The sequence below is a fragment of the Zeugodacus cucurbitae genome, chromosome X, assembly GCF_028554725.1.
Source record: "Zeugodacus cucurbitae isolate PBARC_wt_2022May chromosome X, idZeuCucr1.2, whole genome shotgun sequence".
Lineage (NCBI taxonomy): Eukaryota > Metazoa > Arthropoda > Insecta > Diptera > Tephritidae > Zeugodacus > Zeugodacus cucurbitae.
The window spans coordinates 29,106,357-29,130,238 of NC_071672.1; the positions used below are offsets into that span (position 1 = coordinate 29,106,357).

The 23,882-nt window shown below is 38.9% G+C and overlaps 1 protein-coding gene across 3 annotated transcripts in view; it reads right to left on the reverse strand.

Moving 5' to 3' along the window:
* Lpp_2 (Lipoma-preferred partner homolog) overlaps window positions 1–23,882 on the reverse strand; it is a 63,539-nt gene that overhangs the window by 13,412 nt on the left and 26,245 nt on the right. For 2 of the 3 annotated variants that reach the window (XM_054235349.1, XM_054235350.1), the window contains 3 exons: window positions 17,453–17,733; window positions 17,227–17,277; window positions 16,523–16,811 (listed from right to left, as the gene is read on the reverse strand). In XM_054235349.1, the coding sequence (XP_054091324.1) occupies window positions 16,523–16,811; window positions 17,227–17,277; window positions 17,453–17,733 (621 nt within the window). The remainder of the gene's footprint in view (window positions 1–16,522; window positions 16,812–17,226; window positions 17,278–17,452; window positions 17,734–23,882) is intronic. The other variant, XM_054235351.1, reaches the window with a different exon arrangement.

Here is a 23,882-nt window from a genome sequence, read left to right on the forward strand (position 1 = left end):
ATGTCATTCTAAAAGGACATAAAAAAATATTACCAAAAAACTTAACAGCAAACATGTAATCCAAAAGTGAGTTTTATTTTGAACAAAAAATATAAAAATCAAATATAATAATTATTTATGATTTTTATTTTTTTGCTCAAAGTAATGATTATATATGAATTTTATTTATTTGCTCAAAAATGATGATTATTTATGATTTTTTACAAATTACTCAAAATTAATCATTAACTGTGAAGAAAATCATAAAAATCTGTGTTTAAAAAATCATTGTGGAAATGGATAGATCGTCCAAAGAGGATTACAATTTTGTTTGTGTGACGATTCTAAGTGATTGACTTTTTTACATAAAAATCGGAACGATAAACATTATTTACGGTCCCGGGTTATTATATTGTTGTTTTAATATATTTAAGTATCATATTGTTGTTACCTTTGTAACTCATGGCCGTTTCTTTTTTACATTTACATCAAATAAATAATTTATTATATGTTTTGAAAAAATGCTTACACGCGCCACGGTTGAAAGAAAAACCAAACCAAAGTGAAAGATTTTTGTCGCAGTATTTACTTGAGAATTTTGTTTCTTCTTCTTGACTGGCGTAGACACCGCTTACGCGGTTATAGCCGAGTCCAAAACAGCGCGCCACGTTTCCCTCCTTCTGGCAGTTTGGCGCCAATTGGTTATTCCAAGCGAAGCCAGGTCCCTCTCCACCTGGTCCTTCCATCGGAGTGGAGGTCTCCCTCTTCCTCTGCTTCCACCAGCGGGTACTGCATCGAATTCTTTCAGAGCTGGAGCACCTTCATCCATTCGAACAACATGTCCTACCCAGCGTAGCCGCTGTTTTTTTATTCGCTGGACTATGTCTATGTCGTCGAATAACACATACAGCTCATCGTTCCATCGTCTGCGGTATTCGCCGTTGCCAATTCTTAAGGGACCATAAATCTTCCGCAAAACCTTTCTCTCGAAAACTCTTAGTGCCGTCTCATCGGATGTTGACATCGTCCACGCTTCTGCACCGTAAAGTAGGACGGGAATGATGAGAGACTTGTAGAGTTTGGTTTTTGTTCGTCGAGAGAGGACTTTACTGAAAACTCGTCTGGTATCGAACGGCTCGGAGAGGTCCTTCCCGATCCTGACGGAGCTTTTGGTGTTGCTCAATGTCAGCTTACACAGCAGTATTAGTTTTGCGGGGATACCAAATTCAGACATCGCGGCATAAAGGCAGCTCCTTTTCGTGCTGTCGAAAGCAGCTTTAAAGTCGACAAAGAGATGGTGTGCGTCGATCCTATTTTCACGGGTCTTCTCCAAAATTTGGCGCATGGTAAATATCTGGTCTGTTATAGATTTTCCAGGTCTAAAGCCACACTGATAAGGTCCAATCAGTTTGTTGACGGTGGGCTTTAGTCTTTCACACAATACGCTCGACAGAACCTTATACGCGATGTTGAGGAGGCTTATCCCACGGTAATTGGCGCAAATTGTGGGGTCTCCCTTTTTGTGTATTGGGCAGAGCACACTGAGATTCCAATCGTCAGGCATGCTTTCTTCCGACCATATTCTGCAAAGAAGCTGATGCATACACCTTATCAGTTCTTCGCCGCCGTATTTGAATAGCTCGGCCGGTAATCCATCGGCACCCGCCGCCTTATTGTTCTTCAAGCGGGTAATTGCTATTCGAATTTCTTTACGGTCGGGCAATGGAACATCTGCTCCATCGTCGTCGATTGGGGAATCGGGTTCGCCATCTCCTGGTGTTGTACTTTCACTGCCATTCAGCAGGCTGGAGAAGTGTTCCCTCCACAAACTCAGTATACTCTGGTCATCAATAACTAGATCACCTCTGGGGGTCCTACAGGAGTGTGCTCCGGTCTTGAAACCTTCAGTTAGTCGCCGGATCTTTTCGTAAAATTTTCGAGCATTACCCCTGTCGGCCAGCTTGTCAAGCTCTTCATACTCACGCATTTCGGCCTCTTTCTTTTTTTGTCTGTAAATGCGTCTCGCTTCCCTCTTCAGCTCTCGGTATTTTTCCCATCCCGCTCGTGTTGCGGTCGATCGCAACATTGCGAGGTAGGCAGTCTGTTTTCTCTCCACTGCGAGACGACAATCCTCATCATACCAGCTATTTTTTTGACTTTTCCGAAAACCAATGGTTTCGGTTGCAGCTGTACGTAAGGAGTTTGATATGCCGTCCCACAGCTCCCTTATACCGAGATGCTGATGAGTGCTCTCAGAGAGCAGGAGTGCAAGTCGAGTAGAAAATCGTTCGGCTGTCGGTTGTGATTGCAGCTTCTCGATGTCGAACCTTCCTTGTGTTTGTTGACGTGTGCGCTTTTTTACACAGAGGCGGGTGCGTATCTTAGCTGCTACAAGATAGTGGTCCGAGTCGATATTGGGACCACGAAGCGTACGCACATCAAAAACACTGGAGACATGTCGTCCATCTATCACAACATGATCGATCTGGTTGCGAGTGATTCGATCCGGGGACAGCCAAGTAGCTTGATGGATTTTCTTATGCTGGAATCTAGTACTACAGACGACCATATTTCGGGCCCCGGCGAAGTCGATCAGCCTCAGACCGTTTGGTGAAGTTTGGTCATGGAGGCTGAATTTTCCGACTGTTGTGCCAAAGACACCTTCTTTACCCACCCTAGCGTTGAAATCGCCAAGCACGATTTTGACATCGTGGCGGGGCAGCGCTCATAGGTACGTTCTAGGCGTCCTTCTCTTCCGTCGGGGCGTGGGCGCAAATCAGCGATATGTTCAAGAACCTCGCTTTGATGCGGATTGTGGCTAGACGTTCAACCACCGGAGTGAATGCCAGGACTCGACGACGGAGTCTCTCTCCCACCACAAATCCAAAACCAAATTTGCGCTCCTTTATATGGCCGCTGTAGTATATGTCACAAGGACCCACCTTCTTTCGTCCTTGTCCCGTCCATCGCACTTCTTGGATGGCGGTGATGTCAGCCTTTAGTTGTATGAGGACATCAACAAGCTGGGCAGAGGCACCTTCCCAATTAAGAGTCCGGACATTCCAGGTGCATGCCCTCAAATCGTGATCCTTAGTACGTTTGCAGGGGTCGTCATCAAAATTGGGGTCTCTCATCCGAGGCTGTTTTATCTTTTTCATTGGGGGGTGTTTTTATGTGGTGGGTCCCAAGCCCTACGCACAACCGCAGAAGCGGGCTTCGCCTTCTCACTTTAGCTCGCCTCCAAACGGATGTCTGTTGGCTACCCAGAGGATACTTGGTCTAAGACCGGAAGTCGTGAGCTGCTTGAGCCACATGTAAAAGAATCGTTCCTGGCCACTCCCAAGTGAATGACAGTCAGAAACTTTCCTCACTTACGTGAACTTCTACATATGACTCCATCCTATTTGTTTGGTTTCTTATAATTTCATTTTCGTTTATACATATGTGCATAGTTTATTACTATATAAATTCTAAAAATTACTTTGTAACACCCAAAACTAAACGAGTTAGATATAGGGTTATATATACCAAAGTGGACAGCGTGAAGAGTTGAGTTCAAATCGCGATGTCTGTCTGTCCGTCCGTCCGTCTGTGCAAGCTGTAACTTGAGTAAAAATTAAGATATCTCTATGCAACTTGGAACACTTGTTTCTTGGCACCAAAGGAAGATTGCTTTCGAAAATGAGCAAAATCGGACCACTGCCACGCCCTCAAAATGGCGAGAACCGAAAACACTTCAAGTGTCATAACTATTATAAGCCATAAATAAAGCCATGGAAATAAAATATGGTACAAAGGATCGCACTATGAAGGGGCATATTTGGATGTAATTTTTTTGGAAAAGTGGGCGTGGCCCCGCCTCCTACTAAGTTTTTTGTACATATCTCGTAAACTACTTAAGGGGTTATGGGAAGTCAGGATTTTCAAAAAATCTATTCTTTTAAAGTTTTATTTCGCTATCTTTATCGGTTCCTTATGTATACATTATAAAGTGAACGAATCAGAAGGATTCAAAATTGAGTTATATGGAAAGTAGGCGTAGTTGTGAACCGATTTCGCCCATATTCCACCAGTGTCATCAGGGTATCAAGAAAATATTATATACCGAATTTCATTGAAATCTGTCGAGTAGTTCTTGAGATATGGTTTTTGAGCCATAAGTGGGCGACGCCACGCCCATTTTCCATTTTGTAAAAAAAATCTCAGTGCAGCTTTCTTTTGCCATTTCTTATGTACAATTTGGTGTTTCTGACGTTTCTCGTTAGTGAGTTAACGCACTTTTAGTAATTTTCAACCTAACCTTTGTATGACAGGTGGGCGTGGTTGTTATCCGATTTCTTTCATTTTTGGACGGTATAAGGAAACGGCTAAAAGAAACGACTGCAGAAAGTTTGGTTTATATAGCTTTATTGGTTTGCACGATAAATACAAAAAACCTATTTGGGGGCGGGGTCACGCCCACTTTTCCAAAAATTACATTCAAATGTGCCCCTCCCTAATGCGATCCTACGTTCCAAATTTTGTTTTCATAACTTTATTTATGGCTTAGTTGTAGCTCTTTATGTGTTTTGGTTATCGCATTTTGTGGGCGTGGCAGTGGTCCGATTCCGCCCATCTTCGAACTTAACCTTTTTATGGTGCCAAGGAACACGTGATCCAAGTTTCATTAAAATATCTCAATTTTTACTCAAGTTACAGCTTGCACGGACGAACAGACAGACATCCGGATTTGAACTTTACTCGTCACCCTGATCGTATACAAAAGTTGCTAAGAGAGTGTTATAGTTTTGTTCACACAACGGTTGTTTGTAAGTCATAAAACTAAACGAGTTAGAAATAGGGTTATATATATATCAAAATGATCAGGGTGACGAGACGAATCAAAATCCGAGTGTCTGTCTGTTCGCCCGTCCGTCCGTGCAACGGATAACTGGAGTAAAAATTGAGATATCGTGACGAAACTTGGTACACATGTTCCTTAGAACCGTGAGAGAGTTGCAAAATCGGACTACTGCCACGCCCACAAAATGGCGAAAACCGAAAACACATAAAGTGGCCATGAATAAAGTTGTAAATGTAAAATTTGGTATAAAGGATCGTCCTAGAAAGGGCCATATTTGGAAGTAATTTTTGGGGAAGTGGGCGTGGCACGCCCCCAAATAGGTTTTTTGTATATATCTCGCAAACCAATAAAGCTATATAAACCAAACTTTCTGCAGTCGGTTCCCTTACGTACCCCACCATACACAATGAAAATAGTTGAAATCTCCCATACAAAAGTTAGGTTGAAAATTAGTAAAAGAGAGTTAACTCACTAACAAAAAACGTCAGAAACACTAAATTTTACAGAAGAAATAGCAGAAAGCAGCTGCACTCAGATTTTTTTACAAAATTCAAATTAGGCGTGGCATCGCCCACTTATCCGAATACCGAACTCTACAAGTCTCTCATCATTCCCGTCCTACTTTACATTGCAGAAGCGTGGACGGTGTCAACATCCGATTAGACGGCACTAAGAGTTTTCGAGAGAAAGGTTTTGTGGAAGATTTATGGTACCTTAAACATTGGCAACGGCGAATACCGCAAACGATGGAACGTGTTATTCGACGACACAAACATAATCCAGCGAATAAAAAGACAGCGGCTACGCTGGCTAGGTCATGTTGTTCGAATGGATGAAAGTGCTCCAGCTCTGAAAGTGATCGATGCATTACCCGCTGGTGGAAGCCGGGGAAGAGGCAGACCTCCGCTCCGATGGAAGGACCAGCTGGAGAGGGAACTGGCTTCGCTTGGTATAACCAATTGGAGCCAAACTGCCAGAAGGAGGGATACGTGGCGCGCTGTTGTGGACTCGGCTATAACCTCGTAAGCGGTGTCTACGCCAGTCAAGAAGAAGAAGAAGAAGTGGGCGACGACACGCCCATTTTCCATTTTGAAAAAAAATCTGAGTGCAGCTTCCATCTGCCATTTCTTATGTGAAATTTAATGTTTCTGACGTTTTTCGTTAGTTAGTTAACCCACTTTTAGTAATTTTCAACCTAACCTTTGTATGGAGGTGGGCGTGGTTATTATCCGATTTCTTTCATTTTTGGACTGTATTAAGAAGTGGATAAAAAAGACGACTGCAGCATGTTTGCTCTATTGGTGTCCGAGATATGTACAAAAAACCTATTCGGGGGCGGGGCCACGTCCACCTCCCCAAAAAAAATTACATCCACATATGCTCCTTCCTTGTGCGATCTTTCATACCATAGCTTTATTTATGGCTTAGTTATGGCACTCTATGTGTTTTTGGTTTTCGCCATTTTGTGGGCGTGGTCCGATTTTGCTCATTTTCGAAAGCAACCTTCCTATGGTGCCAAGAAATAAGTGTGCCAAGTTTCATCAAGATATCTTAATTTTTACTCAAGTTACAGCTTGCACAGACGGACGGACGGACAGACAGACATTCGGATATAAACTCCGCTCTTCACCCTGATCACTTTGGTATATATAACCCTATATCTAACTCGTTTAGTTTTGGGTGTTACAAACAACCTTTATGTGAACAAAACTATAATACTCTCTAGCAACTTTGTTGCGAGAGTATAAAAATTTAGGAAAAGAAGTAAGGAAAGGCTAAGTTCGGGTGCAACCGAACATTTTACTCTCGCAATTTATTGCTATATTTTTATTAAGATAACACACAATTTGACCCATATATTCGGTATAAAGTCCAATAGAAAAACGAAAATCATCATATCGTCTCCTCAATATAACAATAGCGTATAATTTTTTTTTGGTTTTGAGAAAATCTAGTTTAAAGTTTTTGTCAAATCAGAAAACATGAACAAAAAACATGAACAAGTAATTATACACCATTTTTTCCAATGACATTTTGACCCACTTTGTGGAAGTAGAATTTGACAAAATTTTGACCAGACATAGAATCAATGATGGAGATTCTAAATATGCAATAAAACAATAATGGCGTATGAGCACATACGCTATTGTGCGCCGATTTATAAGCTATTAGGCCCGTCGTATTTTTGAAAATCCTATAATTAGCTATATGAGAGCTCGGGGAAGTTATGACCCGATTTTAACCATTTCTGATACAGAGGCACACTATTAGAAGAAAAAGATTTCCTTTGAATTAAATTAAGATATCTAAGAGATTTACCGATATTTTCAGTGAAAAATTATTTTCGGTGAGTTCTTCAAATTCGATATCCGGGGCCTTGAAAAGTTATAGTCCGATTTCGACAATTTTTTACAAGTGATGTCACGGATCATATACAGTATTAATGTAAAGTTTTATTTCGCTATCTTCATTGGTTCCTAATGTATATCTTATAAAGTGAAGGAATCAGATGGAATTCAACATTGAATTATATGGGAAGTTGTCGTGATTGTAAACCGATTTCATCCATTTTCCACACGTGTCATCAGGGTGTCACGAAAATATTATATACCGAATTTAATTGAATTCTGCCGAGTAGTTCCTGAGTGCAGCTTAGTGTTTCTGAGGTGATTCGTTAGGGAGTTAACGCACTTTTAGTAATTTTCAACCTAACCTTTGTATGGGAGGTGGACGTGGTTATTGTCCGATTTTGCTCATTTTCGAAAGCAACCTTCCTATGGCGCCAAGAAACAAGTGTGCCAAGTTTCATCAAGATATCTTAATTTTTACTCAAGTTACAGCTTGCACAGACGGACGGACGGACAGACAGACATTCGGATTTGAACTCCACCGGTTTCGGCTATAACCGGCTAAACGGTTGCAACGCCAATCACATCTAACTCGTTTAGTTTTGGGTGTTACAAACAACCGTTATATGAACAAAACTATAATACTCTCTTAGCAAATTTGTTGCGAGAGTATAAAATGTTCGGTTGCATCCGAACTTAGCCTTTCCTTACTTGTTTATATAATAAATTATTCGTGAAGAATATAACAGAAAAATTTGAATGTTGCCTTAAAGGAATAAATGCGCTTAAAAAGCAAATTCACATTATATGAGATCAAAATATTTTTTCAGTAGGTTTACCTTTTGAATTATTTTATATACAAAGCTGTCAGTTTTGGGCTGATCAATAATTTTAAGCTTTTCTATGAATTTCAACATTTATCTTCTACTAGCGACCCGCCCCAGCTTCGCACGGGTGCAATGCTGATACTAAATTAAATACACTACAAAAATACTATGAACGTTGCATATAAAAACATAGCCGCCCGCTCCGACTTTGCACGGGCATAAAATATATATGCCTATGTCACTCGATCCAGTATTATTGATTCATTCATTACTGCCCTTGGCCTGCACGCATTAAATTTGGAGTAAAACAATTCCTCTTTCCCTATACTTACTATGAAAATTTCCTGCTATCTTTGGAATATCTCAATTCATACAATTTTTATTACATTACACATTTTTACTTATTTACTTTTTACATTTTTACCTAGGTATTTATTTTATTTTTACAACAATTAATATACAGTGGCTCACAGCTTATTTCGTGTAAGCAACAATTTTGATAATACTGATATGAAATTAATATTTTTTGCTCTGAACTAAATGAACGAATGATGCAATTATATTGATAATTTAGTTTTAAATACAAAACATGTAAAAAATTTACAGAAGTATTCAAATTCAATATTTTATTAAACAAAAACCAAAAACACTCATAATCCATGGAAATAACGGATGCAGAAAACAAACGGTAAATCAAAGTGTGAACTATGAATACTTAAGAAGCAGTTTATGTTCTAAAAACAATGCAGATCAGTTGTAATTACGCGGTATATCAACATGGGTCCACGCACTTCAATTGAAAAACGCGAATTAGTTATTAAACATTTTCAAAGTGGAAAAACGCAAAAACAAATTGCTGAAATGGTTAATTTAAGTTCATCTACAGTTCAATATATAATTCAGCGCTTTGTACGTGAAAATCGCGTGCATAACAAGGGTCGAAAGGCTCCTAACAAAATTTTTAATGAAACGGATGAGAGGTGGATTTTAAAAAAGATTAAAAAAGAACCAATATTAAGTGCTCCAGCGGTGACCAAAGATGTTGAAATGTTTCTCGGCAAAAAATGTCATCCAGAAACTGTGCGCAGAATATTAAGGGATTCCAATTTTCATGGGCGAACAGCACGGAATAAGCCTTTTATAAATAAGAAAAATAAAAAAGCCCGTTTACAGTTCGCAAAAGACCATTTAAACAAGGACAATGCTTTTTGGAATACGGTTATTTTCGCCGATGAGAGCAAGTTTAATCTTTTTGCGTCAGATGGTAAAGCATACGTATGGCGGAAACCAAATACTGAGCTCCAAACAAAAAATTTACACGCAACAGTAAAACATGGTGGCGGTCATGTCATGGTTTGGGGGTGTATGTCATCTGCAGGCGTTGGTCGATTGGAGTTTATAGACTCCACTATGAATAAAGAAGTGTACCTAGACTTACTGAAGCAAAATTTGCTTCAAAGTGCAGAAGACCTGGGTTTACGTGACACTTTTCGCTTCTACCAGGACAACGACCCTAAACATAAATCTGGTCTTGTACAAACTTGGCTCATTTGGAATTGTCCACACCTCGTCCAAACACCTGCACAGTCACCAGATTTGAACGTTATTGAAAATGTATGGCACATTCTGGAAATTAATATTAGAAAACACCACATTTCTAGCGTCCAAACTCTAAAAGCGGCTTTGAAGGAAGAGTGGGGTAAAATATTGCCAGATTATACAAAGAAATTGGTGGAATCAATGCAAAACCGCATAAAAGCTGTAATCGAGCAAAAAGGCTTTTCCACAAAATATATTTTGGTTTACTTTTTATAACTTTTTAGTAAGAATTTTTATACCACACGAAATAAGCTGTGACCCATGAATTATGAGTGTTTTTGGTTTTTGTTTAATAAAATATTGAATTTGAATACTTCTGTAAATTTTTTACATTTTTTGTATTTAAAACTAAATTATCAATATAATTGCATCATTCGTTCATTTAGTTCAGAGCAAAAAATATTAATTTCATATCAGTATTATCAAAAATGTTGCTTACACGAAATAAGCTGTGAGCCACTGTATTACAGGATGTCTTTATACACAATGTTCACAGCTTTCTTGTCATTAGACAATACAAACATGTTTTCTCATGAGGTTACTCTTGAAAGAGCGACATACAGTTGGCCATGTGAAAAACAGTCAACGCTCAAATCTAAGCCTGCAACGTTGAAGGTTTGACCTTGCGATTTATTAATGGTCATTGCAAAAAATATCTTTACCGGAAACTGTAAACGTTTAAATTTTAAGGGTAAATCCGATGGTATCAGAGGGATTCGGGGAATCAATACATCTTCTCCGGTACCACATCCTGTGAGTATTGTACACTCTATTATGAAAGTTTTCAGTGATTTTATCAGCAAACGCTGAGGTGGTGCAAAGTTTAGGTGGATTCAGGTTTCTTAATAAAATAACAGGACAACCTACTTTCAACACCATTTTGTGAGGAGGGAGTCCAGACGGATTCAAAGAGTTTGGAAACTCTGTAGGAAAATGAACAGCTTCTTCCAAATCGAGCACAGTATCCACCGAGTAGTATATTTTCGTCGGCGCATCAATCTTTGAAATAATCGAGTTATTTACCTTATTACAGAATCGCTCTTTCTTTAAACCAAGATATTATCTTGTAACTTATGTCATCAATGTCTGGATAGACTTTGTTGACTAACTCTTGGATGTTGTCTATCAAAACACAAAGGTTTTCAAGGTTAATCCTTCCCTCACTTTGTGTTAATTCTCCATTGCCAACTTTTAGCAGCATCTCTGGAAATAGCCTGTTCTCACGTGAAGATGACTAAACCCTCATATTAGTTTTAAGCTCTAAGACTTAAGCAGACGACTTGTTTGACATGGTAGCTTCGTCCCAGACTATTAATGAGCAGTCACGTATCAATTTTCCTGTATTGCTTTGTTTAGAAACACTACAGACGCTGATATTGTCATCGGTGGCGATTTTCAGCGGGAGCTTGAATGTAGAGTGGGCGGTTCGACCTCCTTCTAAAAGCGTAGCGGCAATGCCGGATGACACAACAGCTAACGCAATTTTTCCGGTAGATCTCACTTTTTTTAAAAGCAGATTGATTAAAAATGTTTTTCCTGTACCTCCTGGGGCATCAAGGAAAAACAATTTCCCTTCATTGTTATCAATTGTTGATAGTAATGCAGTGAATACTTTTTTCTGATTGATGTTTAATCGTGGCTCATCTTGAGCTATATTTTGTAAAAGTCTTGTTTGATCGTATGATATTTCTCATGTGTATTCGGCACTGTTAGTTAAATCTGAGTTAGTAGTATTAGCAGGCATCGGCAGCCCAAAATCCTTGATCGATTTACCCGAAAGTAATTGCAGTACTTTATTCAATTCAAATAATGCTTCGTCAAATATGTGTTGATCATATTGTATATCATCTGAGTTTAACTCTCGCCGTCGTCGATTCAGAATATCACTGGCCATGTTTTCTTGAAATTTATTCCATAGATTAACAGAATCAGTTACTTGACAAAACGCTACCATGATAGCAAATAAATATCTTAATGATGTAGCTGAACTACAAAAAGCTGCTTCTGATAATGTATTTTCCCAGTGAGAATCATCTTCCAAGAGCCCCATTGTTTTGCATGCTGCTTGATAAGTATTGTAAACAACACCTTATGCACCTTAGGTTCTTAGGCGTGCAAAGGTTGTCGGGCCTTTTACAATATGCAGTAACATTCTCAGATAAAAGCATTCACTGTTGTTGGGATGAATCGTGTAGACGCTGCCAAGAGCATCCGTTTTTTTTTTACTCCGGGGAAACCATCAACCGCAGTACCTTGTTTTCGCCGTTGATAAGTTTTAGAACTCTGGTTCTATGTATAGTAACTTGGAACTCTGTCATATGTCAGTGTTTTCGCGAAATCATCTTGAGCACATAACTTGAAAAATGCTGTCAATGTTGTATCCAGCGAATTATTAACAACTTCTTGTATATTGTTCTCCTTGAAATATACCCTTTGTCCATTTTCTAAATGAACTGCAAGGTGGACAATTGTGGGAGCCCGGTCGTGCACTTTGAATGATAATATCCTCCATACAGCTTCAGAGCTGCAGATGTAACGTCCAGACTGATATTTTTCCACTTAATTTGGTGATTGTATGCTGAAAGTGGCTTCATCTCTACCTTTATTAATGTACTTAGTAACATATTGGATTGACTTTATCGAATTGCACAACTCTACGTTGATGTGAGCATAAAAAATTTTCAAAAGGAGCCGATTATAGGCAACGATCCATCGGTTATCAATATCACCGTTTCGGTCGGTAGCACTTTTCCCGCCTTGTTCTGGCGATCGTCGACGATATTTGGGATATCCGTCATTGCTAGTGATTGTTTGAGTTTGGAATGACTTCGGAAATTTTTTGCTGCATTTAGAATCTCGCATTCATGGAGAATTCGGATTTAAAGTCCCGTAAGGGCCGTGTACCATATTTTTCTTTACGATTTTGTACAGGATAGGATCTTCGTCTTTATCCGGCAACTCAGCTGAAATGATCTTGTCAATTTGGTTTGGTCTAATTTTGTTCACTAACCACACCAGCAGGTGCACAACCCACGTTTTTGACATTCTATTGTGTACATATGACAGCGCGGGTGACCGAATATGTGAGACTTGTTAATGAGGTGCAGGAGTTTCTGTACTTATAAATGGAAGACTCTGTTAACTATATCATATCTGTCTTGTGGACTTAAATTAGTGTTAATATTTTCTTTAATTTCCGGCCAATTTTGGTTACATGTTGCAGTTATAAATAAATCAGGTTTGCCGTAATTTCTGACGTAAGTCATGGCGTCTTGGGATTTTTCGTGTAAATATCGAGGTCCGTTCGTAGTTCATACATGACACTGTTTTACGCAGAGGTGTTCCACCGATTGGATCAACTTGAGAAATATTAATGACATAACCATTTTCTCCATCTCTTTTGTCAAATTGCTGTCCAGCTATCACCACTGCTACCTCACTCGTAGAAGGCGCGTTATAACGTCCTCTGTGTTCTCCAACAGGAACTTTATTTGCATGGATTACGACATTAAAGTCAGGAGTATCTGCTGGATACTCTCAATCGCAGTTTTGAACGACTGTATATAGTAATTATGAGTATGAATGTAACATATCTCTATCAATTGGTTGTGCAACACTTGAACACCGCGTAGATGCTTGTGTGTCTGGATCTGCAATAAAATATATTTGCAGAAATTTGTGATCATCGTGTCGAAGTGGTAGCAAGCTTCCAGCTTAGTGGTACACTTGGCCTAGAATTTTAAGTGTAGGCATGAACCCACGCTCAACGACTTGCTTGCTCTTAAAAGAGGTCATTTAAAATGCGTTATTATAACGGCGTATATTACGCATGAATTGTTTGGATTTCTGATGATCACCCGTAAGAAGAGATTGAAGTGGTTCAGGTGGAGGGAGAATTTCTTCTAATTTGACTTTTCCTTGTAAGCAACACATGCCTTTTGATTCGTCCTTGAATTTCAATGCCAAGCAATATTCACATTCTACTGACATAATACCTATTGATATTATACGATCGTCCTTGTAAGAAATCGAAGGATCGTAATTCATGGCAGAATTTTCTTTATTTACCCACGAATTAGTAACTCGTGCTGATGATTCTCTGGCTCTCTGTATTCGATGTCTATCCCTATCTCGACTGCGGCGAACCTCACGCTCTACTGAAGATTCTCTCTCTATCAGCTCTATATCTATCCCTAAGCTGACTAAGTCGAGTCTCACGCTCTACTGACGATTCTCTATCTCTCTGAACCAAATGCCTATCTCGATCCCGGCTGCGGTGAACCTCACGCTCTATTGAAGATTCTCTCTCTCTCTCAGCTCTATATCTATCCCTAAGCTGACTGAGTCGAGCTTCACGTACTGTTGACGATTCTTCATCTCTTTGTGAACGTACTCTTCTAGCATTCACTGAACTACGACCTATGTTCGAACGACGACGTCTTCCAGACATGACTTTATAATTTCTGAACAAAGTTGACTCAGTTCTAGACTTATGTATGATTACCTACCTATGAACAAATTGCCATATTATTGGTACCTATATGCCGCAGTAAAAATCATCTAAATACTTACCATTTAGACACAAATGATAATCTTATTATCGTAACTTATAATTATTAACTGATACGTTGTCGCGCTGAAAAGCACGTTTTTATCAAGTACTGTTATTTTCCTCGCTAGAGACCGATAATAAACGCGTCCGATTGCTACTAAATTCAAAGTGCTATAGGGAGAACCGCGGCCTCCGACGCGCTATTTTAGGCAAGCCTCCCCGCACTGCCCCGTCAGACCGGTACCGCCCGCCGCAAACGCAAATTTTAAGTTTGTAATATCTCCGAAAATATTTGTTTAATTTACATGCTGTAAGGAACCATATCGATCTATATTAATTGCACACTGTATTTAAGGAACTTAATTCGATAAGCATTAATGCCGTATTGTTTAAAATAGCTTCGTAACTAAGCCATTTTTTCACGTAAAAAGTAAACAATAAAAATGGTTAATGTGGGTAGATAAACATATACCATCGCGGACTTTTTTGTAGACCTTTTTATGGTGTACAATACTGTAGTACATTATTAATTTGATCTAACTCGTAGGGTTTAGACAGCGTTTTTGCTAAATAAGCCCAAAAAAATAGGCTAATTTACGACATCACGTTAGAAGCCTCTAAAATTAGTAATGTTGCATGTTGTAGGTATATGAGGCATGTATTATACACATAAACCTTCCTCTTGAATCACTCTATCTATTGGAAAAAACCGCAAAAAAAATCCGTTGCGTAGTTTTAAAGATTTAAGCGCACATAGGGATATAGCGACAGAAAAGGCGACTTTGTTTTATACTATGTAGTGATAGTGACTACGTTTTACTTTGCACATGCTTATGGAAACGAAAGTAATACAAATCATAAAAACAATAGTGTGATCCTCGCTTATTTAAAGACTGTCAAACGAATTGAAAATTGTAACCTTCTGAAGGGTATCGTATAATCTGATGGTATCATTGGAACGCGTGACAACAAGACATGATTTTTCTTTAAACTTTCCTTGTTACTTTAATAATATATCCGACGATCTTGTCGATGACCAAACGTATTCCGTGCCATTATTGAAACGAATTTAAAAATAATAGGTGACCCAATCTCTAAAATAATATTATGCACTTAATTCGGATCGAATAAGTCAAAGAGTAGGGGAAAAATCCAACGACCATTGTTAATTTTTTGATTGTTTGTTCTCTACTATCGTTACTATAAATTTTTTTTTTTAAGTTTTACATCAGCTTTGACTCTTTTGGGCTCGTCAAATTACATAAAATCAACAAATGTACACATATTAATAGGTTGTAATTTGATATTGAAATTTAAATGAGAGCTGGCACTATTTTATTTGTAAAATTTTGTTTCCGATATCTTCCCTGGTTGGTAATTTGCATAATCAGAGGGAATTTACTATTTTATTTTTAAAAATAAATATATAAAGGAAATAGTGGTAAACAAACAAAAATAGGTTATGTTATAGGTCCGATTCTTGCGTCAGAGCCACAACAGATGCCACTTGGACAACATGTATGTATTAGGACCAGTTCATTTGTAGATGAACTTATGCAACGACGCAAGTTGTAAAGGAGCGATATCATGAGAAGATGAACAGAAATGCACGAGGAGCTTAAAGTGCGGCATGTACCGAGACTTATGATTTGAATGTCGCATATAGTATCTATTAGGCCATTATAGGTAACAACTATAATACTAACTATATGAAAATTTGTTATCCGATGAAAATGTGAATGGATTAATTAATTTTTAATGTTTATACACCATGAGCTCAAATAGTACTTTATTACACTTTGTTTGATATCCTACATATTTACATTAAAGTTAACATACCTACATAAAACAAAAGAGCCGAAATCCGTAATATCAGAGATATAGGGGCCAGCAAAAGATTATGAATACATATTCACTTAATTTATTAAAAATATAATATTAACGTTATTAAATACAGCGGATGTCGAAAATCACCTCATTGAGTATATTTGGACTAGGCGCCTGGACTATTTTCATTCACTTTTGCCATAAAATGCAATTATCAATTAGAATAACGAATATCATTTGGACAGTACTTAGGGACTGTAGTAATCATAAACGGATTTCCCCATTTTCGGCAAAAAAAAAAAAAACATAAGGAAATATATTCATTTAATTCTTTAACGATATATTATATAATTAGCATTATAATTTCGATCCATGAAATAATTTCAATTTCGCCAGCTATATTTTCATAAAAACGAACTGACTTATAATTTCTAAACCTGGGCAACTGACTAATAGACCGAAAACATATGCATAAGATAAGAGAATATACAATAACTAAATTAACAAATAACATATTCTGGAATCCTTTTCAGTTATGTTAACTTACCATAGTTTTCAACACCAGCGCCAGTATCAAGAGATTGTACCAAATAGTCAGTAAGCGCATTAACTTCAATTTCGTTGTTTTGGCTTGCATTCTTTCTTGGACTGGGATAAGACGGTGTGCTACAGGCGCTAGAACTAATGGCGCCAATAGTCGATGAGTTGCCTGTGCATGCGCTTGCCATCAGTTGTGGTCCGTTGACATATTGCCCATAATTCAAATTGTTGGATGATAGTCTACTAGCAGCACGTGGTATTATTGGCTCATATATGGACTCATATGTTGTGGAACCCTAAAATGTAGCCACCATTTTGAAAGAAAAAAGAAAAAAAAATACTTTTGTACTAGAAAGATTCAATAAAAACAACTATACTATTAATAAATTAAATGACAAACTCTACGCAATAACTGCCAACGGTACACAAATTTATATTCCAAGGGTTCAATGTAATATGGTTTAGATTTTAAAAATCATATCACTTCAGCCCATGTATCCCCAATCCATCCCCAAATATACCAAAAAAAAAATTATGATTTTCGATTAGCACATAAAACGAATTAAGAAAGCAAGTAATTAATAACAAATTGAGACAATGTGGTACTAGAGACTTTTTCCGACATTCGGAATAAGAAATGAGAATTCAAACGTGTATACTCTGATATATATATATAATTATGATATTTATATTTAACGTTTTGGAGCCTACCTGAGTGGAACTTCCATTATTGTAAATATCGTTGATATTTTTACGGTCAGTCTGGGCAATGTAAATAGTGTGGGAAATTCAAAAAAAAATAAACACAATATTTGTAATAATTAACAAAACTTTTAGTAACTTATGCTAATGAAATAATTTATTTATGCATTTTATTTACGAATTTTATTGATGATTTTATTTTGCAAATATTGCTTATTTTAGTAAAAATCCTTACCTGCATTGTTGTACAATAGGAGGTGAAGTCGTTGCTGCAAGCCACATTTGTATATGGCCCATTAAAGTCGGGGGTGTTCAGTTCATTACAATTAACTTTTGGTTCTTGGTTTTTTATATACATTTTCTTAAATACATTTGTTGCTCTTCTCAATTCACTATAAGATGAACTGACAGGACTAGAAGGTGGCAGTGTTTCCTCAGCATGACGGCCTGAATACTCCAAAGTACCCTCAATTGCATCGATTGAAAACTCTGATGGTGGCGGTTCCACTACGCCGTCTATTGAGATATTTAAAACATAAAATAGAGACTTATATTAAATTTCACACAATAACTAAGTAACAGTTTTTCAAATAAATATATCTGTCAGTCAACAGAGTAAAAGGCGCTTCAGGCGCTGCCAATCATTAGATGTTCTCTAAATTTCAAGAAGTAAAAGTAAAATTTCGCATCAGATTGAAATGAAATCATATAAGGGAGGGGTCTGGGTTTTCACTTTCGAAAAATCGATTTTTTTGTTTTATCTTATTGTTTAACATTTCAAGAATATATATATATATTTGGCGTAGGAACCGCTTTAAGCGATTATAGCCGAATCCACCAGAGCGCGCCACTCATTCCTCCTTTTTGCTTTTTGGCGCCAACTGGAAACACCAAGTGAACCCAGGTCACTTTGCACTTGGTCTTTCCACCGGAGTGGAGGTCGTCCTCTTCCTCGGCTTCCTCCAGCGGGTGCTGCATCGAATACTTTCAGAGCTGGAGTGTTTTCTTCCATCCGTACAACATGACCTAGCCAGCGTAGCCGCTGTCTTTTTATTCGCTGAACTATGTCAATGTCGTCGTATAAATCGTACAGCTCATCGTTCCATCGTCTGCGGTATTCGCCGCTGCCAATGTTTAGAGGACCATAAATCTTGCGCAAAACCTTTCTCTCGAAAACCCCAAGAGTCGTCTCATCGGATATTGTCATCGTCCACGCTTCAGCGCCATACATCAGGACGGGAATAATGAGCGACTTATAGAGTTTGATTTTGGTTCGCCGAGAGAGGACTTTACTTTTCAATTGCCTACTCAGTCCAAAGTAGCACCTGTTGGCAAGAGTGATTCCGCGTTGGATTTCAAGGCTGACATTGTTGGTGTTGTTAATGCTGGTTCCCAGATAAACGAAATTATCTACAACTTCAAAGTTATGACTGTCAACAGTGACGTGGGAGCCAAGACGCGAGTGCGCTGTCTGTTTGTTTGATGACAGGAGATATTTCGTCTTGTCCTCATTCACCACCAGACCCATACGCTTCGCTTCTTTATCTAGTCTGGAAAAAGCAGAACAAACGGCGCGGTTGTTGCTTCCGATGATATCAATATCATCGGCATACGCCAGGAGCTGTACACTCTTGTAGAAGATTGTACCCTCTCTATTTAGTTCTGCGGCTCGTATTATTTTTTCCAGCAATAGATTGAAGAAGTCGCACGATAGTGAGTCACCCTGTCTGAAGCCTCGTTTGGTATCGAACGGCTCGGAGAGGTCCTTCCCGATCCTGACGGAGCTTTTGGTGTTGCTCAACGTGCTTACATAACCGTATTAGTTTTGCAGGGATACCAAATTCAGACATCGCGGCATAAAGGCAGCTCCTTTTCGTGCTATCGAAGGCAGCTTTAAAATCGATAAAAAGATGGTGAGTATCGATTCTTCTCTCTCGGGTCTTTTCCAAGTTTTGGCGCATTGTGAATATCTGGTCAGTTGTCGATTTTCCAGGTCTAAAGCCACACTGATAAGGTCCAATCAGTTCGTTGACGGTGGGCTTTAGTCTTTCACACAATACGCTCGACAAACTTATATGCGATATTGAGGAGACTTATACCACGGTAGTTGGCGCAGATTGTGGGGTCTCCCTTCTTATGGATTGGGCAGAGCACACTAAGATTCCAATCGTCAGGCATGCTTTCTTCCGGCCATATTCTACAAAGAAGCTGATGCATGCACCCTATCAGTTCTTCGCCGCCGTATTTGAATAGCTCGGCCGGTAATCCATCGGCCCCCGCCGCTTTGTTGTTCTTCAAGCGGGTAATTGCTATTCGAATTTCTTCATGGTCGGGTAATGGAACATCTATTCCATCGTCATCGATTGGGGAATCGGGTTCGCCATCTCCTGGTGTTGTACTTTCACTGCCATTGAGCAGGTCGGAGAAGTGTTCCCTCCATAATCCCTGTGTGCTCTGGACATCCGTTACCAGATTACCTCCTCGGTCCCTACATGATAATGCTCCGGTCTTGAAACCTTCTGTAAATCGCCTCATCTTTTCATAAAATTTTCGAGCATTACCCATGTCGGCCAGCTTTTCAAGCTTTTCATACTCACGCATTTCGGCCTCTTTCTTTTTATGTCTGCAAATGAGTCTCGCTTCCCTCTTCAGTTCTCGATATCTATCCCACCCCGAACGTGTTGTGGTCGATCGCAACGTTGCGAGGTAGGCAGTCTGTTTTCTCTCCACTGCGGAACGACAATTCTCATCGTACCAACTGGTTTTTTGGCGTTGTCGGAGACCAATTGTTTCGGCTGCAGCGGTATGCAATGAGTTTGAGATGCCGTTCCACAGCTCCCTTATATCGAGATGCTGATGAGTGCTCTCAGAGAGCAGGAGTGCAAGTCGAGTAGAAAATCGTTCGGCTGTCGGTTGTGATTGCAGCTTTTCGACGTCGAACCTTCCTTGTGTTTGTTGACGGGCGTTCTTTGCTGCACAGAGGCGAGTGCGTATATTTGCTGCTACTAGAACATGGTCCGAGTCAATGTTTGGTCCTCGGAGCGTACGCACGTCTAAAACACTGGAGACATGTCTTCCGTCTATCACAACGTGATCGATTTGATTGCGCGTGTTTCGATCAGGGGACAGCCACGTTGCTTGATGAATTTTTTTTATGCTGGAATCTGGTAATACAGACAACCATATTTCGGGCCCCACCGAAGTCGATCAGCCTCAGGCCGTTTGGCGATGTTTCGTCATGGAGGCTGAATTTTCCGACTGTTGTGCCAAAGACACCTTCTTTACCCACCCTGGCGTTAAAATCGCCAAGCACCTTTTTGACATCGTGGCGGTGGCAGCGCTTATAGGTGCGTTCTAGGCGCTCATAGAAAGCGTCTTTGGTCACATCGTCCTTCTCTTCCGTTGGGGCGTGGGCGCAAATCAGCGATATGTTGAAGAACCTCGCTTTTATGCGAATTGTGGCTAGACGTTCATCCACCGGGGTGAATGCCAGGACTCGGCGACGGAGTCTCTCTCCCACCACAAATCCAACACCAAATTTGCGCTCCTTTATATGGCCGCTGTAGTAGATGTAACAAGGACCCTCCTTCTTCCGTCCTTGTCCCGTCCATCGCACTTCTTGGATGGCGGTGATGTCAGCCTTTAGTTGTATGAGGACATCAACCAACTGGGCAGAGGCACCTTCCCAATTAAGAGTCCGGACATTCCAGGTGCATGCCCTCAAATCATGATCCTTAGTACGTTTGCAGGGGTCGTCATCAAAAGGGGGGTTTCTCATCCGAGGCTCGGTGTTTGTTTTCATTGGGGAGATTTTTTTTATGTGGTGGGTCCCAAGCCCTACGCACAACCGCAGAAGCGGGCTTCGCCTTCTCACTTTAGCTCGCCTCCAAACGGATGTCTGTTAGCTACCCAGAGGATACTTGGTCTAAAACCGGAAGTCGTGAGCTGCTTGAGTCATATGCAAAAGAATCGTTCATGGCCACTCCCAAGTGAATGGCAATCAGAAACTTTCCTCACTTGCGTGAACTTCTACATATGACCCCATCCCCCATCAAGAATATGTCCTCAAAATTTTAATCCGATCTAATAGTATGTTTACATATGAAAATAATCTTGTTTTAAGCTCGTTCAATAACACTGGTCGACACAAAAAATGCATCAAAGATCAGACAATGATATTCTTATGGGATTTTCATCGCTGAACACGAATATGACCTCCAAAAGTGCCCATCACGTCGAGGTTTTGAGCAAAATGGACTCAAAGTCTCAATAGACCCTGTTTTTGGCCTTTTTTGATCACGTGTAGAGAATTATACTGACGTGCTAGAAGTCTCTAATTAGGCTTAAAATGAAGCTAAACCTGTCAACTATAAAAATCAAATCGAAAAAGTTCTGAATTAGTCAAAAATTTTCATATAGCACAACTTTTTCATGTGCGCGCGCGCTCTACTTGCACTCATAGAGCTAGCACTAGGGCACTCTTACATATTCGCCCCTATTCCCGTTGTCGTTATCGTTTTAAAACGACTTAAGAACGCCTATTTGGCATTCCTGTTGGCGTTAACGACATTTATCGAAAATAAATTGAGATTCCCCGATTTGCAACGACTATAGAAACGACATAGAAACAGTCGTTTTTTGTCGTTGCTATAATTGTGAGCGTCATAGAAACGACGCGGTTGTTTGAAGGAATATTTGAAGTGAAGATGAAAATTCCAAATCGGAAACAGTTTGAAATTTTAATTTCTGAAATGGAAAAATATCCTGCATATGCCAAGGACTTTAGAAAAGGGATAAATCCTTTAAATTTCGATTTCTTGGGAGGGATATTTTTTTCTCCACAAAAAAAAAAAAAACTAAATCCATTCCACCGCTTTCTCGCGTCGGAAATTGTTGGCATTAATAAAATTGCATTTTTATATCTAAGAGTATATTTAAGATATGAAAGGTCTAAAAATTCAAAACGAAGAAAAAAATAGTACTCCAACAAGACGAGGAGTTAATAAACCCATGTGTTGGCTGGACGACTAGGTAGAGTAGTCGGATTAGCCAGAAGCAAGGAGCATGAGACGCTGGAAGTATAACATATTTTAGAAGGAAGTTAGGAGGACGCAGATGTCACCACTACTTCTTTTAAAAAATCAAATAAAGATGGAAGACTAACATTGTTGTACGTAAGTACAATAATTACAGTGATAACGTTGTTTAGAGTAAATAGAGAATAGCATAAAATCCATTAAGGACTGCTTTAAAAATTTGTATCGTTACATAAAAAATAAATTTTTATATGGGAAAAGAGCGCCTTAAAGTATACTATATAAAATATGTAGACAAATTTCGATAACTTATCTTAGGCGTTACGATATACTTAATATAATTATAAGAATACCAATTTAGAAACGAAACGACGATAAGAACGACGACGACTTAGAACGACTATTAAAACGACAACGACAACGGGAATAAGGCCGATTAATGAAAAGTTGTGCTATATGCAAATTTTTGACTAATTCAGAACTTTTTCGATTTGATTCTTATAGTTGACAGCTTAAGCTTCAATTTAAGCCTAATTAGAGACTTCTAGCACGTCAGCATAATTCTCTACACGTGATCAAAAAATACCAAAAACAGGGTTTTTTGGGACTTTGAGTCCATTTTGCTCAAAACCTCGACGTGATGGGCACTTTTGGAGGTCATATTCGTGTTCAGCGATGAAAATCCCATAAGAATATCATTGTCTGATCTTTGATGCAGAGAAAAAGTTTCTTTTACCGTTTACATATAGCCAAATGAGTTTATCAATTGTCAAATGTATTGCATTTGTTGTTGTATTACACATATTTCTCTCGCTGTCGGCCATGGTTGTTTACATTTTCATTTGACATTTCTCCTTTTCTTCGCAAAATTATCGATAAACCTAGGAATAACACCGAAAATCTAGTTGCATAAAACGAGATAATTTTATAATCTCGGATTATCCAGATAGCAATTTTGTATGGGAAATCTCGTTTCTTAATTACAGATTATCGAGTTAAGCTCGTAAATGGAGATAATCTCGTTATATGTAAACATAGTATAAGCAATATTCTTGAGGTTATTGTTTAATTAGTCTCGGGGCCTTTAACGCTCTAACTCTAACAGCTACGGGCGGTTGGGATTGCAGTGCAGCTTTGAACGCGTTTTTCTCAAACCAACTTTTTTGAAGTCCGTGTTCACTGCCATTTGAAAACTGCTCGACCGATTCATTTCAAACTTGGTACACATTTTCTTCACATAAAATACCTCCCCCCTACGTTTAGTAAATTTTTTTTTTTTAACATTAAGAGTGTTTCCCACCCTGAAAATGGTGGAAATTTTAGTTGAAAATAACGGTTCAGACTTTAGATGGTCGCCAACAGTTTTTAAATAAAAAAAAAAAATTAATCAGAGAACGTTGGGTGAAAGATTTGTTTAAAATTTAACTAAATTTTTATGGTTTTTCATTTTCGGATAATTTCCGGCCGAGTTACAGTGAACACCGCAAATTGTTTTTTTTTTTTATCAAGACGTCCTAGGGGAAGCTCTGTCACGGGCTAATGGTTTAATATTTTTGCATGAAAAATTTGCAGAACATAGTCAAAACTATGCTCAATAATGTATAGAAGGTTTGAATAAAATTGCTTAAT